Source organism: Sturnira hondurensis, unplaced genomic scaffold (genome assembly GCF_014824575.4).
Source record: "Sturnira hondurensis isolate 20B ecotype Veracruz unplaced genomic scaffold, ASM1482457v3 Scaffold0022201, whole genome shotgun sequence".
NCBI lineage: Eukaryota > Metazoa > Chordata > Mammalia > Chiroptera > Phyllostomidae > Sturnira > Sturnira hondurensis.
Window position 1 is genome coordinate 39851 of NW_028094832.1, and position 15941 is coordinate 55791.

General features: G+C 48.3%; 2 protein-coding genes across 2 annotated transcripts in view; one reads left to right on the forward strand and one right to left on the reverse strand.

Annotated features, from left to right (window-relative positions):
- The window catches only part of LOC118978950 (retinoic acid early transcript 1E-like), a 2344-nt gene extending 1842 nt beyond the window's left edge, over positions 1 to 502 (forward strand). The window contains exon 4 of the mRNA XM_037034785.1: positions 453 to 502. Within this exon, the coding sequence (XP_036890680.1) occupies positions 453 to 502 (50 nt within the window). The remainder of the gene's footprint in view (positions 1 to 452) is intronic.
- Positions 503 to 4679: 4177 nt separating this feature from the next.
- Positions 4680 to 10150, reverse strand: LOC118978967 (UL-16 binding protein 5-like). Its single transcript, XM_037034796.1, has 4 exons — positions 9892 to 10150; positions 7127 to 7381; positions 6633 to 6893; positions 4680 to 4777 (listed from the first exon to the last, which is right to left on the reverse strand). Exons 1-4 carry the CDS (start codon positions 9986 to 9988, stop codon positions 4752 to 4754), a joined length of 639 nt encoding a protein of 212 aa, XP_036890691.1. The 5' UTR covers positions 9989 to 10150; the 3' UTR covers positions 4680 to 4751.
- Positions 10151 to 15941: the final 5791 nt, after the last annotated feature.

Genomic DNA, 15941 nt, shown 5'->3' on the forward strand with positions numbered 1-15941 from the left:
TTTCATTGAAGATAAGATACTGTTTTAACAATCTCTTTGGAGCAAAGAGGAGAAAATGTAAGATGACCTTCCCTACTCTAAGATAGGGTTTTTTATAGCAGTAAGAAACTGTTTGACATTAAACCAGAGGTTTTCAGACAAGATAGGGTTCCTTACAGATGTAAGACAAGGGTATCCCTACAGTGTAGCACTCATGCCACAAGTAATTCACTAAAAAAAGGTTTTCTGTTCCTGTTACAAATCTGGGGGATGTGAAATGACCACCATGCAAATTGCTGTACCAATGACACCTCTGCATACAGGACCCAAAACAGGTGTCTATTTATTACCTGGGCCCCACCCCATGCATCACTGTATTCACAGGACCAGGGATGATACTTCCGATCCCTGGGGGTGACGTCAACTCACACACTAGGCCCAACATCAATGTCTGGGTATTTTCTGCTCCCCAGTGTACACACTGACCGGGTCAATAGCCACACGGCCTTTGCTGTCAACTTGAGGGGTCCCTGATGATTGGGTCCCACCCACTCCTTCTAGTAATGGGTTCCAGGTCTCAGAAGAGCTGGATTCTGGAAACTGGGCAAAGGATCCAGCCTCTTTCTTGGGAGGATGCTATTACCCTCCTGTTTATGCTTGTGTTTTTCTTTTTATTATTTAAATCCAGCACTCTCTCGGTTGGCTTTCACCCATTTTGCCTCTAGGATTACTGTATTTTATGAGCCAAAGGCATAGTTTTCTGAGGGCCGGGCCCTTGATCACCATTCCAACCTTTGTGGCCTTTTTAATAATGAAGTGTGTCTTCTGAGATTTGAGCACCTATATCAGGAATATCATCACCACCTGCCAAGTCCGCGATCAAGGAGGGCATCACTGAACTTCTCCAAAATACGGGGGCCCTTCGCACTGTCAAGGAAGAAGAATTTTTTCTCTAACTTTCTAAGTTCTTCTGGCTGGTCTAAAAGTTAAAGTAACATCAGATGGATTAAATGAGAAAAGCAAATTTTAATTTGGTACATAGAGGATCTCAGAGAAATATGAGACCCTATGAAGTGGCCAAAGTAGGCAGTTTTTATAACCTCTGACAAAGAAACAATAATTTGTAAGGAATTGACCGGACAAAAGTTTGAGCTTGGAGGAGTAAATTCATAATGAAGTAATAAGGTTTGTCTGTATGGCTTCTTGGCTCTAAATTCCCTGTGTCTTGTGCTAAGGATGTCCCTCTACCTCGTGATAAAGGGAACGTGTCTTGTTTTTAGGGGGACAAAAGAGGGCCAGAGTGCCCTTCTTGCCCCAGCTATTCTTAAGTAACTTTAATTCAAAATGATCGATATGCCAAAGTGACACATTCTCCTGTGGCCTATCTTGAACACCATGTGGCCAGCTTCCTTGTATGTTTCATCAACGGCCCTCCCATTCTTAGAGCACAGTTGGTAGATATCTTATGCTCATTCTGGCTTTGCATACCATATCCATTCTGCCATATATATTTATTTTATTTTATTTTTAATTATATTTTATTGCTTATATTGTTACAGTTGTCCAGGTTTCCCCCCCAGCCCTTTGCTTGCTTCCACCCCATTTCCCCAACTCCATCAGGCAATCCTCACACTGTCGTCCATGTTCATGGGTCCTGCATATGTGAGATATGTTCTTGAACTACTCTATGACCTATGCTGTACTTTGCATGCTCACGTTTACTCTGTAACTACCAATCTGTGCTTAATCCCTTCACCTTTTTTGTCCATCCCCTCAATGCCCCTCCCATCTGGCAACCATAAAATATTTTCTCACCAGAAGGAATCTTAATTGGGGGCCCGCAGAGAGCCCCAGGATTGTGGCTCCAACCCCAAAGCTGCCAACTTTCCTCAACCTCTCTACTTCAACCACTGAGGTCTGCCTGGTTCCATCTGGACAGGACACTCTGAGGACAATGACAACATTGGAATAAAGAAATGAATGTTGTTGTTTTTAAAAATACTTTATTTATTTATCTTTAGAGGGAAAAGGAAGGAGAGAAGGAGAGAAATATCAATGTATGGTTGCCTCTCGTGAGTCCCCTGCTGGGAACTGGCCTGCAACCCAGGCATGTGCCCTGACTGGGAATCGAACCGTGATCGTGTGGTTTGCGGGCCTATGCTCAATCCATTGAGCTATACCAGCCAGGGCTCTGAATGTTGTTTTTTCCTTCCAGCCACAATGGAGGCATAGGTAGACACACTGTGCATCTTCCCACAACCAAAAGTAAGACAACAACAAATTTAAAAACGAAAGCAACCAAAACTGTCAGAAAATTGAGCTGTAGGGAAATCCAACAACTAAGGAGTTAAAGTAGGAACATTCATCTAGACAGGTAAGAGAGGCAGAGACAGGCACCCAGTGAGGACTCGCAGTAAGGTGGCAGCTGGTGGACTGGAGGCAGAGGCAGCTGGTGGAATGGGTGGTCCCACATTTGCATGGGGAGAAACTGGAGGAACAAAAAAAGGAGCAAGATAGACCATGCAACCCAGGGTTCCAGCACAGGGAAATAAAGCCTGAAAATCTCTGACTAAAAACATCTGTGGGGGTTGTAGCAGCAGGAGAAACTCCTAGCCTCACAGGAGAGTTCCTTGGAGAGACCCACAGAGTCCTAGAGTGTACACAAACCCACCCACCTGCGAATCAGCACCACAAGAGCCCAATGTCCTTGTGAGTAGTGGAGGAAGTGACTGCAAACTAGCAGAGAGCTGAACAGCAGCACTGTTCCCTCTCGGACCCCTCCCCCACATACAGCATCACCGTGCAGTGATGTAGTTGCCCCGCTTTGGTGAACACCTAAGGCTCCGCCCCTTACTATGTAACAGGTGCACCAAGACAAAAAAATATGGCCCAAATGAAAGAACAGAGCAAAGTTCCAGAAAAAATACAACTAAGCCACAAAGAAATAGCCAACCCATCAGATGCAGAGTTTAAAACACTGGCAATCAGGATGCTCACAGAAATGGTCTGAATATGGGTCGCAAAATAGAGGAAAGGGTGAAGGCTATGAAAAGTGAATGAAAGGAAAACACACAGGGAGCCAACAGTGATGGGAAGGAAATTGGGACTCAAATGAATGGTTTGGAGAAGGAAGAATAAACATTCAACCAGAAAAGAATGAAGAAATGAGAATTCAAAAAAAATGAGCAGAGGCTTAGGAACCTCTGGGACAATTTTAAATGTTCCAACATTTGAATCATAGGGTTGCCAGAAGGAGAAGAAGAATAAGAAATTTAAAGCTTATTTGAAAAAATAATGGAGATCTTCCCTCATCTGGCAAAGGAAATAGACTTCCAGGAAGTCCAAGAAGCTCAGAGAGTCCCAAAGAAGTTGAACCCAAGGAAGCACACACCAAGGCATATCATAATTACATTATCCAAGATTAAAGATAAGGAGAGAATCTTAAAAGCAGCAAGAGAAAAGGAGGGAGTTACTTACCAAGGAGTTCCCAAAAGACTGTCAGCTGATTTCTCAAAAGAAAACTTGCAGGCAAGAAGGGTCTGGGAAGAAGTGTTCAAAGTCATGAAAGGCAAGGACCTACACCCAGCAAAGCTGTCATTTAGAATGGAACGGCAGACAAAGTGCTTCCCAGAGAAGATCAAGTTAAAGGAGTTTGTTATCACCAAGCCCTTATTTTATGAAATGTTAAAGGGACTTTTCTAAGAAAAAGAAGATCAAAACTAGGAATGGTAAAATGACAACAAACTCACAACTATCAACAACTGAACCTTAAAAAACAAAAACAAACTAAGCAAGCAACAAGAACAGAAACAGAAGCACAGTGGGAGGGAGGAGAATGGGGGAAATGTACAGGGAATAAAAAGCATAAATGGTAAGAATGAAGTAAACAGGGGTAGGTTAAGAATAGTATAGGAAATGGAGAAGCCAAAGAACTTATCTGTATAACCCACAGATGGGAACTAAGGGGCGGGGAATACGGGTGGGAGTGGGGTGCATGGTGGAGGGGAATAAAGGGGGGGGAAATGGAACAACTATAATAGCATAATCAATATAGTGTACTTAAAAAATGAATGCTTAGTATTAGAGCAGAAAAACATGTTTGTTGTATTTATATTTTAATTTAACATTGAATACTCCTGAGTAGAAAACTGTGAATTTGCTGAGATATTAACAAAAATTGAAGCCTATACTTAAAATTTTTTTAACTTTTTTTATTGAAATATAATATTCCAACAGTAAAGTGTACAAATCTTAAATCTTCAGTTTGATTTATTTTCAAAAAGGAAATCCACTTGATACAACAGACTGTATACTAGCCTGTTGTATCAAGTCATGGGTCACACCCAACATGTCCACTATCTGACTTCGATTTTCAATGGTCAGTTTTCTCTGTGTTTGAAATTGATACAGCAGAACCCACCATAGAATACACGTTCTCTTGTGTATGACATTTTCTGTCAACAGCTTATCTCTGAGTCATCCATGTTTTGTGTAGCACTCTATTATTTATTTATTTTTATATAGCTTTCCATTTGTAAATGTACCACATTTATCCATTCTAGTATTCCAGACATCATAGCACATGATAACATGCTAACTAAATTAACTCCAGGTCACTTCCACGGAGCAGATGGCACAAATGTTGCATCCGCTGTAGCACCACAACCTCCTGGAGGCTGTAAGGGCTGGAGCTCCTGGAGGTCACAGGTGAGCAGCTGGAGATGACAGAAAGGAGGCCGACCAGAAGGGACACATGTGGAACTAAGCCACACTCACAGGAGCTTTGGAGCAGCATCTTCTGCCATCAGAAAACACACGACAGTCAAACCCAAGTCCTGCTAAAGACAGAAGGGGCAAGGACTCAAGAAGCAAATGAACTGCTCTACTCCCTCCATTCAAGTCCTGATTTTAGAACGCCAGTGAGGAGACCCGTGCAAAGAAAGTGGCCTGCATCCTGGACCCCCTAGCACTGGGGAGGGTTGCAAACATCATCATTATTCTCACTCCCCCTCCTGCTCTCCTCTCTCCCTGGTAACATCACACCACTCTGAGAGCCAGTGTCCCTGCCCTGCCCAGTGCATTCCTGCTGCAGTCAGCTGCCTGCATCCCAGGCCACCAACAGCTCAGCCCCACCCATCTCCCCAGTCACCTCTGCTCAGACCACGGCCCCTCAGTGGCTCTGGATCTGGAGTCTGGAGGAGACAGGCTGCCAGGTGATCACACCAGGGCTCAGCCAGGAATCCCGGTGGTCCACAGAGAAGTGGCTCCTTCAAACCTCAGCCTGAACAGTCCCTACTGTCCAACCACTGCCTTACCTGATATCCTAAAACCCCTTTCCCTGGGAACACAGTCCTGAACTCCAGCCTTCTGTGTTGTGTCTGCAAGCCCTTCCACCCTCTTCTGGGATTAGAACCAGGCCCCCTCCTCTTAACCCTCTGGATAGTCCCTTTGCCCTGGAAACATCCCATGCAGCCACTGTGCCAGTCTCACCTGATGGGAGCACTGCCCTGCCCTGTGTGCCTGCTGCCCCCACACCACCCACCCTGGGCCCAAACTCTCTCTCCCAAAGAGAAAATCTGAATCAGGACTGAATCACTAAACCCCTGCAGCACCAGCAGGCCTTAGGCCTTAGTGTGGGCCCCTGCCTGTCCCTCTGGCACCAACAGTGAGAACACAGCAGATTTCAGGGCTGAACTTGTCCAAGTGAGTGCCATCAAGTGAAATTACGCCTATTCTCCTGGTCTCACACCCAGGACGGGAAGGTCCAGTGAGGGGCAGGGTTCAGGGTAGGAAGTCACCTTCCCTGTCCTCACTGCAGGACATCTGCCCCTCACTTCCCACTCAATTCTGCCACCCATACCTGTTACTATAAATGACCCAGCCTGTGATGTCAAATGGGATTAAGATAAAAATTGGGATGAGAATCCAGCCCATGTGTTGTGTGAGATGGTCATAGCCTTGGATGGGGCTGGGACTTGGGCTTTAGCTGGGGCCGTGGTTGGTGCAGCTGAGGTGGAAACACCAGAATGTCAGCTTTGTCCAGACCCCATTTATGAGGAGACACCCCCTCAGCCTTGCTGCCCTAGGTGACCCTACAATGCGGACAGTTTCCGGCCCTGTGCGTGTGGCAGCCACTGTGGCAGGTCCTGAGGTTGGAACAAAGACAGGAGATGGGCCCTGTCCTTTTGGGCTCCTACAGCTAATGGATGAAGCAGGGTCACAACATACCCAGTCCCTCCTGCTGTGACAGAAGGGAAGGTGACACATGAGGAAGGCAGCAGAGCAGTCCTCACAGAAGCTGACATCGGAGCTGGTACTGAAGGATGTGCAGACACAGAGCAGGTGAGACGAAGAGGAAAGTGATGTGAGAAGAGGGCACAGTGCCAGGAACAGGACTGAAGAGAGAGCGAGGCCCGCGTGGTTGGGGTCAGCGGGAAACCCACAGTGAGTGGTCCAAGGCTCTGTGGGGTGAGGGAGGGACGAGAGGAGGAGAGAGGGGAAAGGGAGGACATGGGACACGCCTGTGGCTGTTATATAAAGAAAAAAAAAAACACTGTGGCTGGATCACTTTCTCAAACCACACACTGCACACAGACATGCACAGTGTCAATGCCATTTCCAGAGACCTACAATCTTCCCCTCTGCACACTTACCTTTTGTGTCCAGGGCTCCAATCTCATTAAACAACTTCTTAGAATCTCCATGTGAGATACTGACAAGGAGATTGGTGGTATCTCTGTCAGGGCCCAGTGTCTTCTTTAATGATCTGCATCCCCCATTTAACTCTTTCCAGTGCCTGTTCTTCGAGTTAAAGCGGAGACACATCCATCCATCGAAACCAAGCTTCCAGAATGCCCGGAAGTGTCCAGTGGATTCCTGCTGACACACCATGTGGCCCTGCAGGAAGAGAGGATCTGTCCCCACCCCCGACAGGAAAGAGGTCAGCCTTGGGTCTTGACAAATCCTCTGTCCTAACCTGGTACCCAGCCCCCTGTTCCCCTCCTGCCTACTGGTCCTGATTTATCCTCTGTGTCCTGCCCTGGCTATTAGGCCTCTTGGGTGGGATAAAACTCCAGTATTCACATAAACACAGTTGTTCCTTACCCTACAACACTGTTCTACTTCTACCTGGATCGTGCAAACTTACAAAAGGCTTTGGAAATGTTTTGTCGATTGTTCAGCAGTGCCTTCCGGAGCTCTTCCACCAGGTCCTTCCAATGTTCGACCAGTTGATTCCAGGCCTCTGTGGCACTCAACATCACCCCCAGGGGATTAATGGGTTTGCCGTTTGAAATTTCGCTGGTATATTTAAAAAATGTGGTCCCATTGAACTTGCCTTCAACCTTATACTGTGATGGTCCACTGGCAGAGACAATGAATCTATAGCTAAGAGAGGGCACATCTATGAAGGAGAAAATGCAGGTGAAAGTTGGGGCTGAAAGAAAAGTGACCATGAGCATCTCCCTCATCTCTGTGCCAATAAGTGACTTCCCCTGACACCTGGGCTGGCAGACCAAGGACTGTCCCTGTCAGGCATCTTTATTCACCAGGTGAAGGCTAATTCCCTCCCTTGTTTGAGGGAAACCAGGAGGCCCCTGACTGGCAGAAGCCACACAAGAAACCACACGTCTCCAGACATATACCCTCCGCCCACCAGGCCAATACCCATCATCACTCAGCTCACAGCCAATCCAGGGACATGCCAGGCAGCCCTGGAGGAAAAATCTAGACACCAGAGGATTGTCAGGAAATAGCCCAGTGCCCTGCGGGGACATGGACAGCACTTAGAGGGGCTGCTCCTGACAAAGCTGGGTGACAGTGGGGTGGGGACACAGATAGATCCCAACATTGGAGAAGGGACAGTGCACAACTGGGGGTCATGACTTCACACAGCCCTGGGAGATGGCACCTACCTCCTGCTGGGATGGGTCTAGTGAGCTTGGAAAAAGGCATGGCTGCCCTGCATGGGGCAGAATGGCCAGAACTCCTGAGTCATGTAGAAGAGGAAGGGGTCAGATTGCTCGGGGAAGAGAATATGCCAGGTGGGGTATAATATGAAAAGGCAGAAAAGTGAGCAGTCAACCATGCTCCATGGGGAAGCCTGAAGCTAACTCTGGTTTATTGGGCCTAGGAGGAGAGTGTGGATGAGAAGAACACCGGAATTCTCAGAAAGCTCAATGATGTCCTTTGCCGAAGGTCAAGAGTGGTGGTAGGAGTCGGTGTTCCCCAAATGACTGCCAATAGTAATGGGGGTGGCAAATGTCGAGATGACAAATCACAGGTACAGGTGCTCTATGTCAGGGAAATCCACTCCATTTAAACTGGGCCTGGTAGGCATGAAGCTCCAGCTTTGAAACATCAAAGTTGTCCATCAGGCATGTCATTAGCTAAGGCAGGCCGAGTGCTCATAAGATAGAGGCGACTTTTCTGGCACAGAAAGGAGCCCGGTCACAGGGAACAATGCAATGCAGCAGCAGGTGGCCCCCATCTTCACACCAGAATGTACCGGCACCACCCTCTGCTCACAGCTATGGCTTCATGCACTGTCTCCCACGCCCCTTCCACCCAGGAAGCAGTCCACACAAGGAAGGGGAGCACAGGCCCCACCAGTGGGACCCACACCCTCTCACACTCCCTCCATCAGAAGCCACAGGCAGGACAAGACAGGTCCTGAGTCTTCAACACACAGTAGAGGCCCCCAGGGGGAGGATTCCTTAGGGGAGTGATCTCCCATACGGGGGACTTCCTATATACCCTGACCCTGGGCTGAGCAAACTGGGAGAGTGGCCACTTCCGGTCCCCTAATTGCTTGCATGTTGTTTTGGCTGCTTTCCCCCACAACCATGGAGGTGTCCAGTGCCTACAGAGACAGTTACCAAGAGGTCTGTAAAAACAAAACATTTATTGTTTACCCTTTATAGAAAACACTTGCAGCCTCCTGCCCTAACCTATGGACTTAATACACTGCTTCCTCCTCTGTGGGTAGAAAATGTGGGTGCGGGACCAAAGGGGAGGGAGAGACAGCCCTTCCTGACCACCAGCCCCAGGACCACACTTCCGAAAAACGTGGCCCCTGCCCCTCCTGCTCTAGGATCTGTGGGCCTGGACCTGAGGCTTCAGCTGTGGGTCATGGGGGATGGAGGCAAGGAGATACTTGGTGGAGGAACTGATGAGAAGGTATTAGAGACACTGGTGTTCTTGGGACCCCCAAGGACTAGGTAATAAAACAGGGTGAGCTGGGGAGGGGAGCAGTGCTCCTCAGGAAGAGTGCAGACGTGATTCAGTGGCTACAGGGTAATATTGCCGCTGGGTGACTGATTCATCCCGGGGAGGTGGCTGGTGAAAAGCGAGGCTTGCCCGGAGGCAGGTAGGTGGACGCCCTGCAAAGCGCACCGGGAAGTTCAAGGAGGGAGGGCAGTGGGGATGCAGCAGGGTTTCCCTGGGGTGGTGGCGTGAGCACAGTATCTCGGCACGCCGCTGTCTGTGGGTCGGGACACACAGAAAACGCCACAGTCGGGGGCAGGGCCTCCCAGGTCCCGAGAGGAACGACGGGAAAGGGGGCTGGAGAGGAGCCTGGGGATGCTCCGCCTTTGCTTCGGCGGCTCCTCTTGCTGCGCCCTCCTTCCCTCCTCCCTTCTCTCCTGGCCTACAGGCCCCACCTCACTGCCCCGAAGCCATGTCTTTCCAGCACCTCTTCTTGCCTGAGGTTAACTACCTGGCCGGAGGGGGATCCAAAGGAGCCCGCCCATGGGACTGAGGAGGGGGTGGCTCCACCACCTGCCAAAAGTTCTGGAACTGCCCGGGTACATCTTCACCGTCTGCAACCTTATACCTCCCCACCCCACTACTCCCTTCCTCCCTCCCCCGGCCCCCCGCCCTAAACCGCTCCTGAAGGTTACATCCCAGACTCACTGTTTCCATTACAAACAGAATCCCCTGCCTGGGCATAGCTCAGCAGCAGGGTCAGGACGACGAGGGCAAGACCGAACTTAAATCCGGCAGTGTTCATGGCTCGCAGGAGTCAGAGGGCGACGCTGCTTTGCGGAGAGGCGTCAGGGCAAGGCGCCTGGGAAAGTGTCCACGAGATTTCCTCCCCCTTCCCTCGTCTTTCCCCGGAGTGGGGGCCGTTTCAATACAGGGAGCGAGGTGGAGAGGACACACCGCGAGCGAAGAGGTATTGCTCGGGGAAGTGGATAGAGAGAGGGGAGAAGTGTGGGAGGTCCTAGCTCGCCTGCTCAGTGTCACCGGGCAGGGCCTGGGCGTCCAACTGAGGCGAGTCCCGCCCCCCATCTGGTTTAGCCAGGTGGCAGCACTGTGAGCAGTGCAGAGGCGCTGTGAGTAAGGCAGAGGCGCTCGGGCCGGGCTACCCAACACCAGCCACACACATACACTCCTCTCACACTCACACACACACAGACAACTATCACACTCACACACTCCCAATGCACTTTCTCCCCCTATCCACGTGCACTAACACAGGCGAGAGGAAAGACAGATGCCTCCTTAACTAACCCTACAAGCCCTATTGACACCCCACAAAACCAACCCCACCCCCACACTCCCAACACGAAGATTCTCCCCAGCACTACTCCTCCCCACCCCCACCAGCCCACATCTGCAGAAGTAGGAACCAGCTTCCCTCTGGCACCCCAGGTGTAGTCAGAACATGGGGTCCCCTGCAGGGTCTCCACCCACAGGCACCAACAAACGACCACAAGCCCCTACCCTGCTCACAAAACTTTACTGCACAAACCCTCCATCATCCCCAGGGCTCCCCACCCTTGCACTTCCCAGCCTGCTCTGCTAGGTAATCATTTCAGACACTTCCCTCCCCAGGGACTGCTCCTCACCCAGCTCACCCATCCTGTTATGACAGGATGACCTGGGAAGGCTGGTAAGGAAGGGCCCCCCCTCTCTCCCCTTAGGTCCCAAACCCACACTCTCCACCTGCTGAGGAGGCAGCAACATATAATGGCCATGGATTCAGGCAGGAGGCTGCAAACTGTTTCTAGAGCAAGGACAGATGGTGATGGTATTTAGGATCCTTGCAGGACGATTCTTTCTGTCTCTGTGTGCACCACACACCTCCACACTTATGCCACGCAGCCAGAGACAACTTGCAAACAAACCGGGAACCACATGTGGCCACCGCACTATCAATACTTTGCTGACCCAACACTAGACACATAGAGGGTGTCACAGATATGGGTGACCTGTCCAACTGTCCACGGTTCACCGAAGACTCAGAACAGTTTGCTGCCCTGTGGCTTGTGGGCGGAGTGACTGTCAGAGGGCCTGAGCCCTGCAGCAACAGGCCACTGCTCCCCTGTGCTCTGCAGACTGAATTCCTGGCCCCAGGGGGCCTGTGAGATGCTGGAAGTGTAGCACTGGGGCCACATTTCTGGTGTCAAGGTCAGGGACACCTGTCTGTGTATGTTACATGTTCCTTATGACTCTGATCACCTCAAAACCCAAAGAATCACTTCTATCTTATCACAGCTGGGCCTATCTGACCCAATGAAACTGATGATGGACAACTCCCAGATCCATAGCCAGAAGCCTCATCCCTACCAGACCCCAGTGCTTTACCAGGAGCCTCTTCTAATGGTGTGCATTTCCCTGCTGCAGGTGACATGGCCTTACTTCTGTACACTAGGGGACTGTGTGTGACTCTCCAGTAGGAATGCCACGAAATTCCTGTAGCACCTTGTCCTACCACAGGTACCTCTAGTGTCATTGATCTGCTAGGTCTTATGGCACAAGAACAAGGTCCAGCCACATCTATACACTGAGGTACCATCACCGTTTTCATGCCTCCACATCAGAGCTGAGTCATTGCAACAGACTCTGGTCTGCAAAGCCTGAGATATTTCATAGATGCCCAGCTATACACAGTCTTCACACCAGGCTGGGAATTAAATGGAGCCAGGAAAGGAAACATGCCTGCTTCCTTAGAGGTTTTAAGGTTGGTACTTTGTTAATTCATTAAGAATAATGAATTCTTAATGTTTTAACAATCCACTTGGAGCAAAGAGGAGAAAATGTAAGGATGTTATCACTGAACTTCCCTACTGTGTAGCCCTCATGCCACAGGTTATTCACTAACAAAAGGATTTTCTATTCCTGTTACAAATCTGTAGAATGTGAAATGACTACAATGTGGACTGCTGAACCAAGTGGACTGCACCAATGTGGACTGTACCTCTTTCTGTAGGACCTGAGACAGGTGTCTATGTATTACCTGGGCCTCACTCTCATGCATCACTTTAATATATTTTTAAAGATTTTATTTATTTATCTTTAGAGGGGAAGGGAAGGAGAGAAGGAGAGAAATATCAATGTACAGTTGCCTCTTGTGCGTCCCCTGCTGGGAACTGGCCCGCAACTCAGGCATGTGCCCTGACTGGGAATCAAACCACGATGCTTTGGTTTGCAGGCCCGCGCTCAATCCACTGAGCTATACCAGCCAGGGCTAATATTTTAAATATATTTCATTGATTATGCTACTACAGTTGTTCCATATCTTCCTCCCCTCTATACCCCTCTATCCTGTACCTCACTCCCACTGACATCCCCACCCACCCACCTAGTTCATGTCCGTGGGTCATACCTATAAGTTCTTTGGCTTCTCCATTTCCCATACAAATTCTTAACTTCCCCTTCTCTATTTTCTACCTACTAATTATACTTCTTATTCCCTGTACCTTTCCCCATTTTACTCCTTACCCTTCCCCCTAATAACCCTCCATGTTTTCTCTATTTCTGTGATTCTATTCCTGTTCTAGTTGTTTGCTTAGTTTGGCTTTGTTTTTTGTTTTTTAGGTTCAGTGTTGATAGTTGTGAGTTTGTTGTCATTTCACTGTTCATAGTTGTGATCTTCTTCCTTTTCTTAGATAAGCCCCTTTAACATTTTATATAATAATGGTTTGGTGATGGTGAACTTTTTTAACTTGACCTTATCTGGGAAGCACTTTATCTGTCCTCCCATTCTGAATGATAGCTTTCCTGGATAGAGTAATCTCGGATGTAGGTCCTTGCCTCGCATGACTTTGAATACTTCTTGCCAGCCCCTTCTTTCCTCTAAGGTTTCTTTTGAGAAATCAGCTGATGATCTTATGGGAACTACTTTGTAAATAACTGTCTGATTTTCTCTTGCTGGTTTTAAGATTCTCTCCTTATCTTTAATCTTGGGTAATATAATGATGATGTGCTCGGTGTGTTCCTCCTTGGGTCCAATTTCTTTGGGACTCTCTGAGCTTCCTGGATTTCCTGGATGTCTATTGCCTTTGCCAGATTGGAGAAGTTCTCCTTTATTATTTGTTCAAATAAGTTTCCCACTTGTTCTTCCTCTTCCCCTTCTGGTACCCCTATAATTCAGATGTTATAACTTCCTGGAGGTTCCTAAGCCTCTCCTCATTTTTTTGAATTCTTGTTTCTTCCTTCTTTTCTGTTTGGTTATTCCTTTCTTCCTTCTGGTCCACTCCCTTGATATGAGTCCAAGTTTCCCTTCTATCACTGTTGGGAAAATGCCTCCAGAAACAACACTGCAGCTACTCCTATCACTCGTGTGCTGCACTCGGGCTTCTACAGGGTTCTGGGGAAGCAGAAGTTCCCAAGGCAGCCTGTCATGGTGAAGGCCAAGATCTTTAGCTGAAGAGCTAACAGGGAGATTCAGCTTGAGGGGGCCTGTGTCCTGGCAGCTTGAACTCATACTGAAGGAAGTTTATTAAATGCTCACATGTGCTTTAACGTTCTGGTCTGAGCATATGTTCTTTGGAACCTCTACACCTACCTGTACATCAACGTCCACCTCACAGGTTCCGTATTGTTAACGGTAGGAGGGCCCGGGCTTCTCTGCCAGCTCCCCTGAGAAAGAGTCGGGGCAAGAGGTGGCGCAAACAATTGGAGGCCCGTTACTTAACTTGAAACTGTTGATCTACAAAGTGAGAATGATGTGTATTAGTGATACACACACACACACACACACACACACACACACACACACACAGGGTATGGCTGGATGAAGAAAACTGTTTTAAAGACTTGGGTATATGCTGCCAATAAGACACTCACAGGCTCAAAGTGAAGAGGTAAAAAAAGATATTTCATACAAGAAGAAAACAAAACAAACAGGGATAGCTATACTTAAATCTGACAAAAGAAAAAGTAACAAGAGAAAAAGAAGATCATTACATAATGATAAACAGGTCAATTCCTCAAGAACATGTTACCACTGGGGACATATATGCACACACATTGAAGGACCTAAGTATATTAAGCAAAAACTAATAGACCTGAAAGGAGACATAGAGAACAACACAATAATAGTAAGAAACTCTAATACCCCACTTTCAACAATGGATAGATCATCTGCACAGAAAATCTACAAGGAAACAACAAATGTGAACCATCCGTTAGGTTAACTGGAACTAACACGCATTTGTAGAACATTCCATGCACCAGAAGCAGAATGCACAGCCTTCTAAATCACATACAGATCATCGTCCAGGATAGACAATGTGATGGGACACAAAACAAGTGTTAGTGAATTTAGGAAGATCAAATCATACCAAGTGTCTTTTCCAACAACAGTGCTATAAAACTAGAAATCAACAGCAAAAGGAAAGCTGGGAAAACCTACAAATGTGTGGAAAGTACACAACAAACTCCTGATCAAACACAGGGTCAAAGAATTCAAAATAGAAGTAAAAAAATATCTGCCCTGGCTGGTGTAGCTCAGTGGATTGAGCACGGGCCTGTGAACCACACGATCGCCGTTAGATTCCCAGTCAGGGCACATGCCTGGGTTGAGGGCCAGTTCCCGGCAGGGGACTCACAAGAGGCAACCATACATTGATACTTCTCTCCTTCTCTCCTTCCCTTCCCCTCTAAAGATAAATAAATAAAATAAAAATAAAAAATATCTAAGGGGAAAAAAGAAGAAACACAACACACAGACATAAATGTTCGCACAGTGTCTCCTTCAGGGCGCACTCGCCTGAGTCAGTGGCCTTGTTTCTCTTTGGGAAGCACCAGAAGGAAGCTTTGCAGTTGCTCTTGATCTGAAGGTCCCCCCTCATGGGAGCTGGGCCTCTCTTTCTAGATCTGAGAAGCGGCTCAGGTTTAGACAACGACGCATCGCAGGATGCACACATTTGAATGTGTGGATTCATTCCTAGGAGGTCTTTGTGTGTTCTCTTATTTAAGTAGGAAAAGGGCTCAAGGATGAGGACAGGGTGGGGTTCAGGGGCTCTCCCACTCCCCAGGAGGCTAAGCTCTCCCCAGCAGTCAGGACCCAAGGGCTCCCACTTCCCCCTCAGGACTACAAACCTGTGACTGAGCTTTGACCACTGGGGTATCCCCATTAATCAGAGCAAGCAATGGTGAGAGTGGGGTTGCACCCACGGAGTCAGGGAGGGTTTAGCCACACCTACATGTCCAGGAAAGTGAGCCCCAAACCTCAGAAGAACCCGCGCTCATCTCCTGCTCCCCAAGGTAATTCACTTTATCACACATGTCTGAGCAACAGGATGTATTACCCCTTGGGGCATAAAGTGACAGAGGGACACACATTCTACTCCAATGGCCATATGAAGAGCGAGGCCCACAATATACAAATGCCCCTCACCAAGGGCAATAGCCGTACCGTGGACTTGGGTGTTTGACACACAGAGGAGCTAGTTTAGCCTGAGGAGCTCAGGAAGACTTAATGCGAGGTGCTGTTTATGTTCAGCTTAGCACAGAACCAGCTCTCGGTGCTGGGACAGGGAATACTTCCTCCCACCAGAGGAAGGAGCCAGAACAGAGGCTTGGAGGCAGGGTCGTGAGGACCTGTGGGAAGGCCAAGGAGCCTACCCACTGGGGAGTGGAGGGCAGGACACGACAAGGGGGAGATGGGACAGAGTGGATGTGTGGCGAATCCCGAAGGCAATCACACATTCCAGAAACAAAAAGGATGGGAG

Bases quoted from the DNA above. Each gene is read 5' to 3' on its own strand.
- LOC118978967 (XM_037034796.1), bottom strand. From the start codon at position 9,988: ATGAACACTGCCGGATTTAAGTTCGGTCTTGCCCTCGTCGTCCTGACC. The intron at 7,382-9,891 runs GTGAGTCTGGGA...TCTCCTTCATAG, and splicing joins TTCTGTTTGTAATGGAAACA to ATGTGCCCTCTCTTAGCTAT. The intron at 6,894-7,126 runs GTAAGTTTGCAC...GGGTGGGGACAG, and splicing joins AAACATTTCCAAAGCCTTTT to ATCCTCTCTTCCTGCAGGGC.